The sequence below is a fragment of the Dipodomys ordii genome, unplaced genomic scaffold (genome assembly GCF_000151885.1).
Source record: "Dipodomys ordii isolate 6190 unplaced genomic scaffold, Dord_2.0 Scaffold39, whole genome shotgun sequence".
Taxonomy (NCBI): domain Eukaryota; kingdom Metazoa; phylum Chordata; class Mammalia; order Rodentia; family Heteromyidae; genus Dipodomys; species Dipodomys ordii.
Window position 1 is genome coordinate 4,032,400 of NW_012267255.1, and position 15,463 is coordinate 4,047,862.

At 34.2% G+C, this 15,463-nt stretch overlaps 1 protein-coding gene across 5 annotated transcripts in view; it reads left to right on the top strand.

Moving 5' to 3' along the window:
• Positions 1–11,266, top strand: part of Adgrl2 (adhesion G protein-coupled receptor L2) — a 141,180-nt gene extending 129,914 nt beyond the window's left edge. For 2 of the 5 annotated variants that reach the window (XM_013018344.1, XM_013018346.1), the window contains 5 exons: positions 615–783; positions 3,329–3,457; positions 3,988–4,084; positions 6,089–6,141; positions 9,193–9,294. In XM_013018344.1, the coding sequence (XP_012873798.1) occupies positions 615–783; positions 3,329–3,457; positions 3,988–4,084; positions 6,089–6,141; positions 9,193–9,204 (460 nt within the window). In that variant the 3' untranslated portion in view covers positions 9,205–9,294. Of the gene's footprint in view, positions 1–614; positions 784–3,328; positions 3,458–3,987; positions 4,085–6,059; positions 6,142–9,192 lie in introns of those variants that run through there. The other 3 variants (XM_013018341.1, XM_013018340.1, XM_013018345.1) reach the window with 2 other exon arrangements.
• The last annotated feature ends 4,197 nt before the right edge of the window (positions 11,267–15,463 follow it).

Genomic DNA, 15,463 nt, shown 5'->3' on the forward strand with positions numbered 1-15,463 from the left:
CACTGACCTTAAATCCTTCTCATTCCGTCCTATTTTCTACAGTTCTTTTCTCCTTAAGCTATTCATGATGAAATCTCCAAAATTATTTCATTTTGAAGTTGTTCTCATGTTTTTATCTCATTTCAGCTAGGCTTCTTCATGCTTTAGTTAAACAACTGTAGGCTCATCTAAGAATAGTTTCCTAGAATCTCAGTTTAGGTACTAAGTGATTATCTGCCATTTAACCTTTCTGTATGTGTCACATTGTTTAGTGCCATATGAGTACATCACAGGAATAAAAATAGAAGTAGACTAATTAAGGCTGCCTTAATTTGCTTTCACCAAAAGATAAAAGTCATGGGGGATATTTTACACCTTGCATTTTGATATAGTTTTGATACCGGTTTATTCTGGAGTAAGAAAAGGTCATACCTGCTGTTGCTGTTTTCACTGGAGGCTGCAGTACTAAATGCTGTTGTTCTTTCTTAATCAGTGAAAGGTTAAAGCCAAAATGCTGTTGAATTTGAATGTGAACGTAGAGAAAGTCAACTGCTACTACTGATATGTTAATATATAAGTGGGATAACTGTTTTTCCCTCATGGAACCTGTTAAAAAGTTCACTTTATTTTTTCAGGTCTTGGGTGCTTGGCGCGTTTGCTCTTCTGTGTCTTCTTGGCCTAACCTGGTCATTTGGGTTGCTTTTTATTAATGAGGAGACTATTGTGATGGCATATCTCTTCACCATCTTTAATGCTTTCCAGGGAGTGTTCATTTTCATCTTTCACTGTGCTCTCCAAAAGAAAGTAAGTAATGGAAACTTTGGTTTGAAAATAATAGATATGTTAGAGAAGACTTAAGTTACAGCTGGCATATTACTAAGTGGCATCATATATTAATCATAAATTATTTTTAAAACCATCTGGAAAGGTAGGCTTTGCATATGAAATTGGACAAAACCTTTCATTTTTAGAAATCTTACTTTGGGAATGTTATAAACTAGATATTCAATGTTAGAATTTCTTCTTTGCTGATAATGCTATAAAATTTCTACACAAGCTATCCAAGGTTTAAGAAAAATTACTTAAATTCAGTCTTTGTTCCAAAATGAACTGAACATAAGGGTAAATGACATTACTGTTTAAAAGCACCAGAAGTTAATACTAATATTGCTTTTTCGAGTAAATTTAGAAGATTTAAAACTTTGTAGTTTACTACCTCACATCTTATTATTTTGTCCTGATTTCAAGTTAAGTAAAGTCAGCCCAAAAAATTGAAATATTAAATTTGAAGAAGACAAAGTTAATATGTAGCAAGATGTAAAACTAAAAGAACCACCTAGGTGCCCTTTAAATTTAAAATTCTTATGCCTTTCATACGGTATCATTCTTTCTATGTCTGTATATCTAATGTATAGTCTTTTTATTCTGTTATTACTAGTTGGTCACTAAATTGAACAGAGAAATAGAATTGTGAAAGTGAAAACTATTATGTTTTCAGTCCTGACAAGATGATAGTGTTGTTACTTCCATCAGTTCTGAATAAGCTATAATTTTGAGATAATGACAGTGGAATGTGCAATACTGACAGATAATGTACATTCACTGCAATATAGACATTAGGCAAAACCAACACCAGAGGGTATTATTTGGATAAAATACCATTTTGATTGCCATTGTCTTGGTTATACAGCATTTCAGAGCAGTTAATAGCCATTAAATGTGTAGAAAAATTTTGTGTGAGGTATCATGTGCTATTTAGTAACAATGAACTTTTAACTTTCTAAACATTACACAGGGAAAACCTGGCTAGTTACTGTATATTTTTGCATATATCTTATGTAAATGTGCATCCTGTATGCAAGCATAGTATTGTATTATTCATAACTACTGGGCTTTTGGGCCAAACACTTCTGATATGAAGTAAAAATTTAACAGAAAAGGGTGAAGTTGTCACTATTTATATAGTTGCATGTATTGATTAAATAAGTTTTTTTTTACTATGCTGTATACATTGACAACCAACATTTTAAGATCATCCTGTCACACTTCTTCTGAGCATGTTCTACTCAGTCTTGGATATATCTTACTATTGGGTGCTGCCAAGATGGATTAAGAATATAACAGAAAATGGTCAAGTTAAAATTATGTTTCCTGCTGCTTGAAAGAGCACATTTAGACCAAGAAAATATTCTGAAAGCTCAACCACATAGTTCTTTGTTCTAATAGGTACAATTAAACTGAAGCCAGGAAGATGACCATGCAAGTGTACTTAGACTTTCAAGATCATCTAGTGACTTTTTTCTTACTTTACAGAGAATGATCCAGGGAATGTCAAAGTCCTGGTGTTTGCAGGCATATAATGTAGAAGTGTGAGAGAGGAAGAGTTTGAGTGTTGAATCTATTAGGAGGACATGGAGGAGTTTCCTTACAGAATTTTCCTTGGTTGTTTTGCAATTTCAAAGCCTACCTCTAATCTACAAATCATTATGATATTCATGTGCTGGTAGCACTGAACACAACACAACATCCCCTCCTCCTCCTCTTAGTTCTATACCACTGCTCATAAAGGGCGTATTTTTTTAACAGTCATTTGGGCTTCCTTTTTTAAGGTCGGTTTAAACTTCCTTTCAACCCTAACTATCTATCTATTCATATACCCAAGCTTCAGGGGAAAAGGGAAATTACATGGGTAGCTCATTAATGAGAATGGAAACTGTGTAAATAGTTCTGTTGTGTGCTAATGAAGTGAATAGTCACCTTAGCTTCTGTACTAAATGTTACAGCTAGACATACTAGTAAATGAGGAAAATAGTCAAATATACCAAAATACTTCTCTCCCCCCTTTTTATTTTGGCCAAAGGATTTCTGTCATTACAATGAGACTACTCACAAAATACATAATCTATTTAAAGATGATTATGTATTTACCTACCTAAAACAAAATTGAAGCATGTGAAACTTAAATGACTGAATTGGGTATATGTAGTCAAACAAGAAAAATACAAAATTTTTTGTCCAATTTTTTTTCCTATACTAAAACCACAAGAGTTACTAAATATATGGGTAGATTAAAACTTTAAATATATTGCTATCATAGTGATAAATAATTACTCTACAACAATTACAGAGCCCAAAATGTGATACCAATTTTTAAAGATCATACTAGCCAGTCAGGACAGAATTCTTTTCTGATTACTATTTTAGCAACTGTTACTTCTTTTCACTATAGATGTGTCTTAGTGGAATTTAAGTCTTCTCAGTTATATTTCCTGTTCCTTTAATTAGAGAGCGAAGGGGAGAAACAAATATGCTCATGGTAATCCCTTGGTCCTCTGATTATTCAATTCAGGTACGAAAAGAATATGGCAAGTGCTTCAGACACTCGTACTGCTGTGGCGGTCTCCCAACTGAGAGCCCCCACAGTTCTGTGAAGGCATCAACCACAAGAACCAGTGCTCGGTATTCCTCCGGCACACAGGTAACAAAAGACTTTGACAGAATCTTTAATTAACCTTATTTATAGAAAGCCTGCTGAGACATGTTCTGTTTAGATGCACTAATTGTTTCCCCATTATAATGATCTAGGTAGAAAATACTAGCTTTTTTTTGCTTGTATTTTTTGTGTTAATTTTCTCTTATATGGGTCCTTGAGGTGTTCCTTAGCTTCAAATAACCTTTTCAAGGAGAGGAGTTCCTTAAGAAGTAAAAAAGTCATATAGATCAGTGTTCATGGTGGGCATATATTAAACATTTGTTGAATAACCAGTCATTTCCACTTTCAAAGAAAGGTGACCAGATTACTCATATTTAAGAGTGGAAGATTAAATACCCATTAATTGTGAAGTGGTAGTATAGTATAGATGTCTAGATTTAGACCAGTAACCACACACATTCTTTACAAAGTCAAGTGACAGTCCTATACATATTGGGTAGGTGGTTGTGTTTTTTAATAAGGTAAGCTTGAGAAAACTAACATAACCTATCTATCTTGCTGTTTTATATTAATAGAGTCGTATAAGGAGGATGTGGAATGACACTGTGAGAAAACAGTCTGAATCTTCTTTTATCTCAGGTGACATCAATAGCACTTCAACACTTAATCAAGGTCAGTTATTAGGAAAATCAATAAAAATATAAAGTTTGTACTTTTTGCTAGCACAGAATAATTCTTAGAAAATGCTGAACTTATCTCTTACACATTTATACCACAGTTGTTTGAATATATTAAGTCATCCTTTCTCATCACTTACTACAGTACATATAAGTTCATATTACCCCATAGTATAATGCAAAAAAAATTTTTTAACAGGATAAAGCACTCTTAACTACAAAAGGAATTATTGAAAACATACCATATCACAGATTAAAATGTTTTTCCTAGTTAATACCTGTTTTCTCTCCTAACTATGCATATATAAATTTTTTTCTTTAAACATCAATGGAACTAGCAAAACTAATATGTAAAACAATGCCATTTTCACCAAAAAGGTGCAAAAGGTATTTAGTACTTTTTAAGATAAATAATGTTAAAACATTTATTGTAAACCTTTATTAACAAAATTTGAGTACCTAGGAACTTTATAAGCTTTACTTTATAATTAACTTTTTCCATATTGTTTGATGTGTCTATAGTGGCAACTTTAATTGGTTATATAAATTATTATAGTTCATAAATTCTGCTGGGCAATGAAATAATCTAGCAAAATTCAGGGCACAAATATGTATGTTATGGATATTCCCGAATCCTTAATAACTAACACTATGAGAAAAGTAAGTTACCCTGTAGAATCTTGGGAAAGATTGTTTATCTGACATTTCTAGTTTCATGGGCCAATTTATGACATAAAGTTAGGGTTCATCACAAAGACTGGTTTAAAATTAAAGAGAATTTATAGCATCAATACCAATCTGAATTTTTAGATATTTTTAATCAAAACATGATCAATAAGAAAAGATTAGTAAGTTACCAGTTAGAATGAGTGAAACGTAATTGTCTCATTGCTTTAATGTTTTTTCTTAATTCTGTGGGAGTGGCTAACAAATGCTAAATGAATTACCCAACTCAATTTTAAAACCTGGCAAATAAGTGGGTAGAGCAAAAGTGTTCTTGTTGTAGACTTTGTTGTGGGCTAATAATTTATGTTATATAGTTTGTTTGTTTTTTTCCCTGAGCATGTACGCTTTTGCATTTACTAAGTGAAGCTTTTAGCAATGTGTCATAATTTTTACATGTTTGTGAAAGTTGTTTTCCTTCTGCTTGTATCAAAGTTGGTATGATCACAGATGTTTTCATAAGGGATAATCCCACACCTGTAAATTTGAAAGTTTGAGATTCCCTCTTCTGGGCCTCAGAGGTTAAGTTTTAATATTAAGCAGTAACATCTTGAAACATAATAATGTTGCTCTCTATGCATTTAATTGCCATTTTTGTTTAACGGTGATTTTGTATAAATTAGTAAATGTCATCCTTGGCAGGTGTTTACTTGGGGGACTTAGAAAGCACCTGTGAATTACTGGAATTTAACTGCCCGCTCCCCTTTCTCTTTCAAATTAGTAGTTCAAATACAGTCAGAAATTTCAGCTGGATTTTCATTGCCAACTTGCCCACTAACCTGATAAAGAAAGGAAAAAAAAATAGAGAGAGAGATTGAAACTGTAATACTAAAATAAGAGAACTGATGTATTTCTTTCTGTTTTTGTTTTTGTTTTGTTTTGTTTTGTTTTGCTTTAGGAATGACTGGCAATTACCTACTAACAAACCCTCTTCTTCGACCCCACGGCACTAACAACCCTTATAACACATTGCTCGCTGAAACAGTTGTATGTAATGCCCCTTCAGCTCCTGTATTTAACTCACCAGGTGTGCTTATACTTACAAAGAAAACTACCTTTCTTTATGCTAAACAGAGCCCTGTTTCTAAAATATTCAAGTTGCCAAAATACTTATTATTACATCCTTAGTTTCTCAGTTAAAAAAAAAATATGGTATTTCCCATGCCAGGCTTCTAAAACTGCACTATATTATAGTACAAACTCAGTCATGACAGTATTTACAATAATTATCCATGTTTTTAACACAGGTGGCATAAATCTTAATATATTATTACAGGACTGACATCACATGGTCCGAGAGCCCATCTTCAAGATTTATATCACTTAGAGGTATCCAATCTATATAATAATATATTGTTCAGTTGACTCGAAAGCTTGCTGACAAAATTTGCTTCTGGAATGAATTAGTTAATAAAGATAATTTGGATGTTAGGTATAGAAAAACACATTCAGTATTATCAATAAAACAGAACTATAGTATAGTGCAGCTTTATGGTAGTTTTTCTTTCTTCCTAAGGAAACTTGAGGTTCAGTTAATTTTAGTCAGTTTGTATCTATTTTTTTAAACTGGGGGAGGGATAGTGATTGTCACTAACCTATTTACTATGTTTTCTAAACGCTTATTAAGAAAACATTTTTAATATTAACAGAATTTTTAAGGTTTTGGTAAAAGATATTATAGTTACTACCATATAATATTTGTGAATGTTATTTGCAACTAAAACTCAGAACTTCGTTTCCTTTTTTTTTTTTCTTAAAATTCTTTTTTAACGTAACTGCAGCTTCTCTTTTCATTCTCTTGTTTTCTTACTTTCCTTATGCTTCCCTCTAGCAACCTACAGAGAGACAAGTATGGGAGTAAAACTTAACTTTGCCTATCAAATGTAAATTTTTTCAGCATGATTTTTAATGGGCACAATTAATACATAACTAGCAGTCATGATGTAGACTCAGCGGGCAAGTGGTTCACAATTTGCAAATAAAATGCTACCAAATTCAAACTCAGTACATGGATCTGTACTGCCTTTGTCAGTAGTAGAGGTCTGTAGCAAATTCTATCCATTCTTAAGTATATGCAATGCTGAAATAATTTGCTCATCAAAACCTGAAATACTGTCAGCCAAAATGCTTTAATAGTTGACTGATCATTTCTACATTCCCACAGTAATCTTGCTACAGGCTGTGGAAAATCTTCAAGTGAATTACCTGAACTTAGGCAGCAAAAAAAAGATGCCTCTTCAAAAAAACAAAGAAGTCTTAAATCTGCAGTATATCATAGAAAACACTTTTTGGATTATGCCTAGTCTATATTATTATATTTAATAAAGACAAAAAGGAAAGTCTGTTTAAGATTGAGTCTCTCTGCAGAGGGAACAAAAGCTAACTTATTCTTAATATGTCTTTTACAACTTAAAATTCCTCAGTGTTTTCTGATGGTACATCTTACCCAGATTGTGGCACACATGAATTTATAAACTGGGAAGTTGTGGCAGAAAAACTAAAGGAAACCTTCCAAGTAATTACCATAGCTTCATTGTGTTGACACATGGAGCATGATACAAATTGAATTGTCAATTTCTCATCTGTAGAAGTTTTGTCAGGGTTTTATAAGAATATAAGTGACAAATTATCCTACTCTCCCACCATATTTTCAAATCTGCTAATGCCAATTTATCCAACACATAATGTTTATTGTTCATGAAGTTTGTGCCAGATGGAGGTTTTTTTTCAACCTAAAATTTGAATTTTCTAGGATATCTGCAGCTTTAAGAGTGGAGTGAGAACTAAAAAAGGGAAATTTCCTATTCTTGTCTGAGAACTAAAGTTTTCCTAAACTCCTCCAAGCCTTGCATAAAATGCAGCAGCCCCACAGTGGTCAGTTTCTCATTTCAAATAACACCATTTCATCCTTTTTTTTTTTTCAATCTTTTTTTGTTTAACAGACCTATTGGTAGACAAGTGATTTTTTTTCCTCTAGGATTTTGAGAATGAATAACTAACTTTCCATCGTGCAGACCATTTAATTTTCTCTCTCTACTTCTTTTAATTTGCCTAACGAGTACTGTGATGTCTAAGTTTACATGTTTATGTGTCTGTAGCAAATACAACTCTGAATCAAGTAGAGCATGTTACCATGTTTTTATTTCCTCCTAAACTTCTTTTCATATCTCAAGCAGATTTATCCAATTTTTCATTCTTTTAGAAATAAAAATGTTAGATTAAGAACTGACACTTTTCTCCCATTCCATAGTTAATATCTATTCTTGATTTAATTTCTGTGACCCATACTTAAGAAATCTCTCACATTTCTGCGTTTGATTTCCATGCCCATGGTATCCTTGGGCTAGTCTTGTACGAGAGACTCTGCTGGTTCATTCAGTACTGTCACTGTGGCTGATGCAGACTGCAGGGCTGCAGGCAGACTTTGACCCTTAGGAGCCTGGGGCCATTGCTATTAGAGAGATTGGTTAGTACCAAACGAGCTCAAAACAATAAGAAATATTAAACGAAAGGGAAAGGCTGCTATTTGCTGGTAATCTAATTTGTTGAACCCTTGCTCTGACTAAGTTGCTGAGAAGCTTAGAAATTCTTCATCATGTTACAATAAATCATTTTACTTTCTTTTATATATCAGCTACTCTTAGGCCAGATAGCCTGAGCAGACAGACATGATGTGAGTTGTCCAAAGTGAGTCATTCCACCTGCTGTCTATCGTGTTGTTGGATGGTGCTTGTTGGGCCCCTGGTCCAGTCAGTATGAAAGATGGCTGTCTCTGTTGAACATGAATTCTTTGTATCTGTCCATTTTTTTTCATTCTTTTTTTTAAAAAATTTCATCTCCAGAAAAAGGAAATGTTAGAATGTTGTTTAAAAGTTGCTTGCCAGTTATGTGGGTTTATGTTGTACATTTACCTTTCGGTTCTGTATGTGACTTATTCTTTTTTAATTTAGTGTTGTTTAGGACAAATTCTGTTAATTTTATTTTTAACAACCATAGTCTTGTACTTTAAAATGTAAATGTCACTAATGAATTGCTTTGCATTACCTATGCAAGGGCATGGAGTGAAGTCTTGTAAGAACATCAAGAGATTTTACCAATCCATTAATAACTGCTGTCTCCTCCAAATTGATAAATATTCCGTATGCTATTTACCTCCCCGGAAAACCGTATTTTTTTTTAACACTTTTTTCTGTTAACCTAAGGGGTTGCAACTGTTTACAGTTGGGAATGCGGGAAAGCCGGGCACTGGTCAAGCGTTAGCTTTCAAATACAACTTTGTCCTGAACGACATTAAAAAAAAAAGTTTTGTACAAAGAGATAAAGTTTCTGTGGAAAGGAACAGCAGCAGTAATGGTAATGCCCCCCCCTTTTCTGTTTCAGGACATTCACTGAACAATGCCAGGGATACAAGTGCCATGGATACTCTACCGCTAAATGGTAATTTTAACAACAGCTACTCACTGCGCAAAGGGGACTATAATGATAGCGTGCAAGTCGTGGACTGTGGACTAAGTCTGAATGATACTGCTTTTGAGAAAATGATCATTTCAGAATTAGTGCACAACAACCTCCGGGGCAGCAGCAAAACTCACAACCTGGAGCTCACGCTGCCCGTGAAAGCCGTAATTGGGGGAAGCAGCAGTGAAGATGATGCGATTGTGGCAGACACATCATCTTTAATGCATGGGGACAACCCAGGGCTGGAGCTCCATCACAAAGAACTCGAGGCACCACTCATTCCTCAGCGGACTCACTCCCTTCTGTACCAACCCCAGAAGAAAGTGAAGGCTGAGGGAACCGACAGCTATGTCTCCCAGCTGACAGCAGAGGCCGAGGATCACCTACAGTCCCCCAACAGAGACTCTCTTTATACAAGCATGCCCAATCTTAGAGACTCTCCCTATCCGGAGAGCAGCCCCGACATGGAAGAGGACCTCTCTCCCTCTCGAAGGAGTGAGAATGAGGACATTTACTATAAAAGCATGCCAAACCTTGGAGCTGGCCATCAGCTTCAGATGTGCTACCAGATCAGCAGGGGCAATAGTGATGGTTATATAATTCCCATTAACAAAGAAGGCTGTATCCCAGAAGGGGATGTTAGAGAAGGACAGATGCAGCTGGTGACAAGTCTTTAATAGTACACCTAACAATTCCAAGGGCCACATGCAAGTATTAGTAAATAAGATTCCCTTGGTTCCATGCAGCTTCCTCCAACTCTGCTTGAAGAGACGGCTCTGTTGACCTGTGGTCCTCCAGTGTATAAAAAAGAAAAGAAAGAAAGAAAAAAGAGGACTGAACCTTGCAGTTCTGTGACTTTTTTTTTATAAAACATACAAAAACTTTGTATATACAAAGAGTATACTAAAATGAATTATTTGTTACAAAGAAAAGAGATGCCAACCAGGTATTTTAAGATTCTGCTGCTGTGTAGAGGAATTGTGAGACAAGCAAAACAGACCTTTCCAGCCATTTTACCGCAGCAGTCTGTGAACTAAATTTGTACATATGGCTGCACCATTTTTGTAGGCCTGCATTGTATTATATACAAGACGTAGGCTTTAAGATCCTGTGGGACAAATTTACTGTACCTTACTGTTCCTGACAAGACTTGGAAAAGCAGGAGAGATATTCTGCATGTTTGCAGTTCCCTGCAAACCTTTTACATTAAGGCAAAGATTGAAAACATGTTTAACCACTAGCAATCAAGCCACAGGCCTTATTTCATACGTTTCCTCAACTGTACAATGAACTATTCTCATGAAAAATGGCTAAAGAAATTATATTTTGTTCTATTGCTAGGGTAAAATAAAATACATTTGTGTCCAACTGAAATATAATTGTCATTAAAATAATTTTAAAAGAGTTCAAAGGAAATCTTGTGAAAAGCTCTTGGTTGCACATGTTACAAAATGTTTTTTTTTTCCCCTTATACTTTGTCATGGTGACTTCTTCCCATTTTTTTTTCTCTTACGTTCCACTGTATACAGTGTTCTACTTTGACCAGTTAGTTTTTTTCCTTACATTTAAATTTCTTATTGCCAAAAGAACGTGTTTTATCGGAAGAAAACTCTTTGAAGCAATTTCTACCATGCCTTGCACAAATGTGGCAAAAATCTAGAGAAGATTGTGTGTTATCTGCCCCCTGTTTGTTCTGGAACAGTGGGTGTCGCAGGCACTGGGCACTGCTCACAAACTTTTTAGTGAACAAAAGGTGCCTATCCTTTTTTAAAAATAAAATAAAACACAAATATTACTCTTCCATATTCCTTCTGCCTATATTTAGCAATTAATTTATTTTATGATAAAGTTCTAATGAAAATGTAAATGGTTTCGGCAAAATTCTGCTCTTCTTTTCATCCCTTTGTGTAAACCTGTTAATAATGAGCCCATCACTAATATCCAGTGTAAAGTTTAACACGGTTTGACAGTAAATAAATGTGAATTTTTTCAAGTAGTTAATGTGCACTTTTATGTATGATACACAATTGGCCTCAACATATTGCTCCTTCTTTCCCTTCCCTTCCCTTGAAGTTCACACCGTAGCCATGGACAGGTATGGGAATACAATTAAGGTGCTTGTTTTCCTTTACTTGTAGGAGTAGGGTAGGTTCCCTATAACCCAGGCAAAAAATCTGGTAGATAAACTTCTATTTGGAAATATTCTGAAAGTAGTTTTGGTTGTTACATTGCACCCAAACTAAGAAAAGGAACCAAACACACACACACACACACACAACTACCACCACCTCCACCATAGCAACAACAAAATTAAAAGAAGGGTTGAAGTTCATTTAATTTGGACATTTAAAAAGAAAGCACACACCAGCCTGACTTTAAATTTCTCAGCTTCATAGGAAAAATTCCCAAAATATACTTTTGCAGTTTGAAGATTTATAATAATTCCCAAAGAGTGTTGTGACTGACAGTGTTTGCTATCATGGGAAGGTTTTAGTGCACTTCCAAAAATCACATAATTGAATCTCAACAAATAGATTTTCCTGTTTATATCCTAAGCTTTTATGCCAGATTCTTAGTGGTTCTCTCTAATGCTTCCACCAAGTCAGAAATCACTGCTTTTTGTAGACACACTTGGCTATCCCTACTGAATTTAAAAAGTAATGATTTTTGAAGTATGCATTCAATGACTAGTGGTATAGTGGAGTAGTCACTAAATAATGAAGTATTTGAAGCTTCTAATAGGTAGAAAGGAAGCCATATACTCACACATAGTCAATGTGTAGTGGGAGAATGATTGTAAGAAGTCAGTATCCAGAGAGATTTGACAGTCTTCTTGACAAAGAACATGCGTCATTTTTTCTGCTACAATTCTTCAGGAGTGTCTGAAAATTCATTTGCTAGAAAAAGGTATTACATATCAAATATTTAAAAGATTTAATTATACATCTTCCTCACACCATCTGAACTTACACCGTGTTGTTTGATAAATGCTTTCTGGTATACAAACTAGGGACAGGCTGTTGCGGTAATTATTTATTAAATGAGTAAAAAGAAAGTTTAGTTTCATTCCTGTCTCCTGAGTATGATGTAATTTCATAGTACCCAAATGATTAATGTACACTGTTGTTTGAACTCAGGACTTCCACACTTACTAGGTAGGCTCTCTACTATTTGCGCCGCACCCCTAGTCATTTTTGTTTTTTTTTATCTCTTTTTTTTCCCAGCTAGGGTCTCATATTTTGCCAGTGCCAGCCTGGATCTCATTGTGTTATATTTCATACATAGCTGGAGTAAAAGGTGCATGTCATGATGGCCAGTTTTCTTGATGACTGGATTGCGATGGGAGCTTGCAAAGTTATTGCCCTGGCTGGCTTAGACCATGATCTTCTCAATTTCCACCTCCCCTATAGCTAGGATTACTTGTATGAGCCAGTGCACCTAGTTGGATTCTTTATTATTAGCACAATTTCCTTGAATCTGCCCATATTTCCCTGGGTGCACAATTCTCTATGTGATATTAACAACTATGAATGTAGTTTCCATTAACTTACAGTTTCTCTGATAGTCTATTAATGATGCTCATGCCCATTTTAGATATACTTTGATTGGAAAAAAAAGCTTTTTTGTGTTCTATTTGTAAAAAGAATATACATCAATCTGTATGTGTTTATTTTATAAGACTATTGTCCTTTATATGGAAGAAAATATAAAAATTTTAATATGGTGTTTCTAATTCATCTACATTCACTTGAGAGTATTTACATGGTATATTTTAGCCAATGAAATAAAAGTAAATATTTGGCAAAAAAAAATAACTATCCTTTCCAAAACAGACGAGCATATTATATACAAATTACTTGACAAACTTCAAAGAAAAAAAAGTTGTGCACTTTTTAAGGATATGCTTAAGTTTCTTTATGTCCTTATTTGAGAAATACAAATGTATTTTTCCATCAGTTGAACCACAGGCTTAAAACTGAACTTTCATATGTTCTCTGGAGATAGAGAGTTTGTAAAACTTTTAACTAAGTAAAAAATGTTTTATTGCTGTTACAGTCCTTTAAGTTGAAAAACTTGAAAAAGTGCATGCTAGTTAAATTTCTGAAATGAAAACAGCTTTTCATATTTTTCTTGGTGCTGAAACTCTAAATTCTCTTTAAAATCTTCCCTGCAGTATTTTACAAATAAAACTTAGTTCCCAGAGTTCACACAATCCTGTGTTCTAGGTATTTCTGTTTTTATAACACTGCTGCATTAACTCATATCAATGGATATGAAAAGTTACTGGCATGTTAAACTAGATGAGAATTGCTTCACAGTATAATAAATTAGTAGGCTTTCTGGCGAACATATCTTCTCACATAGCTTCCTGCTAGTTGATAGTAAATCCTTAAGTAGCATGTATAGATAAACTAGAAGCATTAGTGCTAACAGATAAGTGATAATATGATCAGGAATAATTCGTAACAATTATCATTTCAATGGCTTAGAAGGAGAATTTTTCTGTTGTCTCAGTTTGATGCTTTTTCCAAATGATCATAAGGATATATGCTATGTAAATGTACCAAGAAGAAATATTTAAATTTTATCAAAGGCTATCACATCTTTGACATAATTTTTGTACATATTGCTGGGGCCTTGTAAGATGAATAGCACTAATGGGAACTCCTGGGAATTATGCAAGTTCATCTCAAGGTACTATGGCCATTGAGCTTTCTAGGCCAAGATAACATATCTCTGTCAAAGGGCATTAGCCATAGCTCTAAGTTCACCATGTAATTAAGCTAATTAAATGTACTATAACTATTTTTCAGTTATTGACAATAGACCACTCCACATCTCTTAATCAAGCTTTTCAGAAGCTCTTAGTTCACCTTTAAGTGAGTACAGTTTTTCAAGAGAGACCAGTTTGATTTTTAAAGCTTTCCCCCTTGGTAATTTTTTTCTGAATTAATATATTATGAAATGTTAGGTACACTGACATTTATCATTGTAGATCTCTATTTGAAATAAAGCAGGTAACTCAATAGAATAAAGCTTACCAAACTGTTGATCTGCTTTGGGGAAAAAATACTGCCCCAGGAATCTTATACACGTTTCGAAGTAAATACTTGAACTCAGACATGTTTAAAAAGCATAGTTAATATTAAAAAGCCAATGTTGTGTGAGCATAAGAGACTAGAGATGAATGATCAATGAATAGTTTTTCACAAGCATTTAAAAATCATATATCAAAACTAAGCTTTAGAAAAAATGTTTTGGCAGTCATAACAACATGGCTTTCTTGCTTGGTTTTATTAGGCAAAAATGACTGATAGTTTGACAGCTACAGGAACAATAATGGTATCTATTGGATATTGATGAAATGAAGGCTCTTTTGTGTTCTGCTCAAATACCAATCTTAATATAAGCAGATGGCATTTATTCCAAAACAGTATTACTGTAGCTCTTTAACACTTATGATCCAGAAGCTAAAAACAAAACCAAAAACAACCTCTTCCCCCCCCCAAAAAAAAAATCACTGTCGAATTTTTGAAAGATAGATGAAAAGGTTCCATCCACTTTACTATTTATGTATTCCAACAGGAATAGAATCACCAACATCACCTTTTAATGTATGCTTAGATGTCTGCCAAGCTCTCTACTAAGTGTTATGTGCTTTATTACACTTAATCCTCTCCACAGTCCTCTGAGGAGGGTATTCATTATCCACTTTTGCAAAAGAAGAAAAATAATTTGTTCAAGCTGGTGAATGGCAGAGCCTGCTCCGAAACATTCTTTGATTTAGGAGTTTGAGTTCTTGAACCAACATATGTCACTTCCCATTTTACTTGGAGCTCCAAGAATATCTGTGATATTTTCGGGACATTTTATGTGTTTGTGGTCCTAGAGGATATCTTTTAGCTAACTTGGAATTGATAAAATTGAAATGGAAAATGAAGGACAACAATGTTTCAGAAGTACAAAACCTGGGAGGAGAAAATACATTTCTAAAAGATTAAATACTAGCACAGGTGGGCCCATTAACACGATGATAGCCAAATCTAATACAGCAAATCTATTGGCTACTGATGTGTAACTTAATGCAAGGCTCATCAGGAGGAAGTTTTCACAGAAAAAAAAATGATCAGGAATTTGATTCAAACATTGTTTCTGGTCTTCCACTGAGCTATAAGATAATACTGGGTTAACC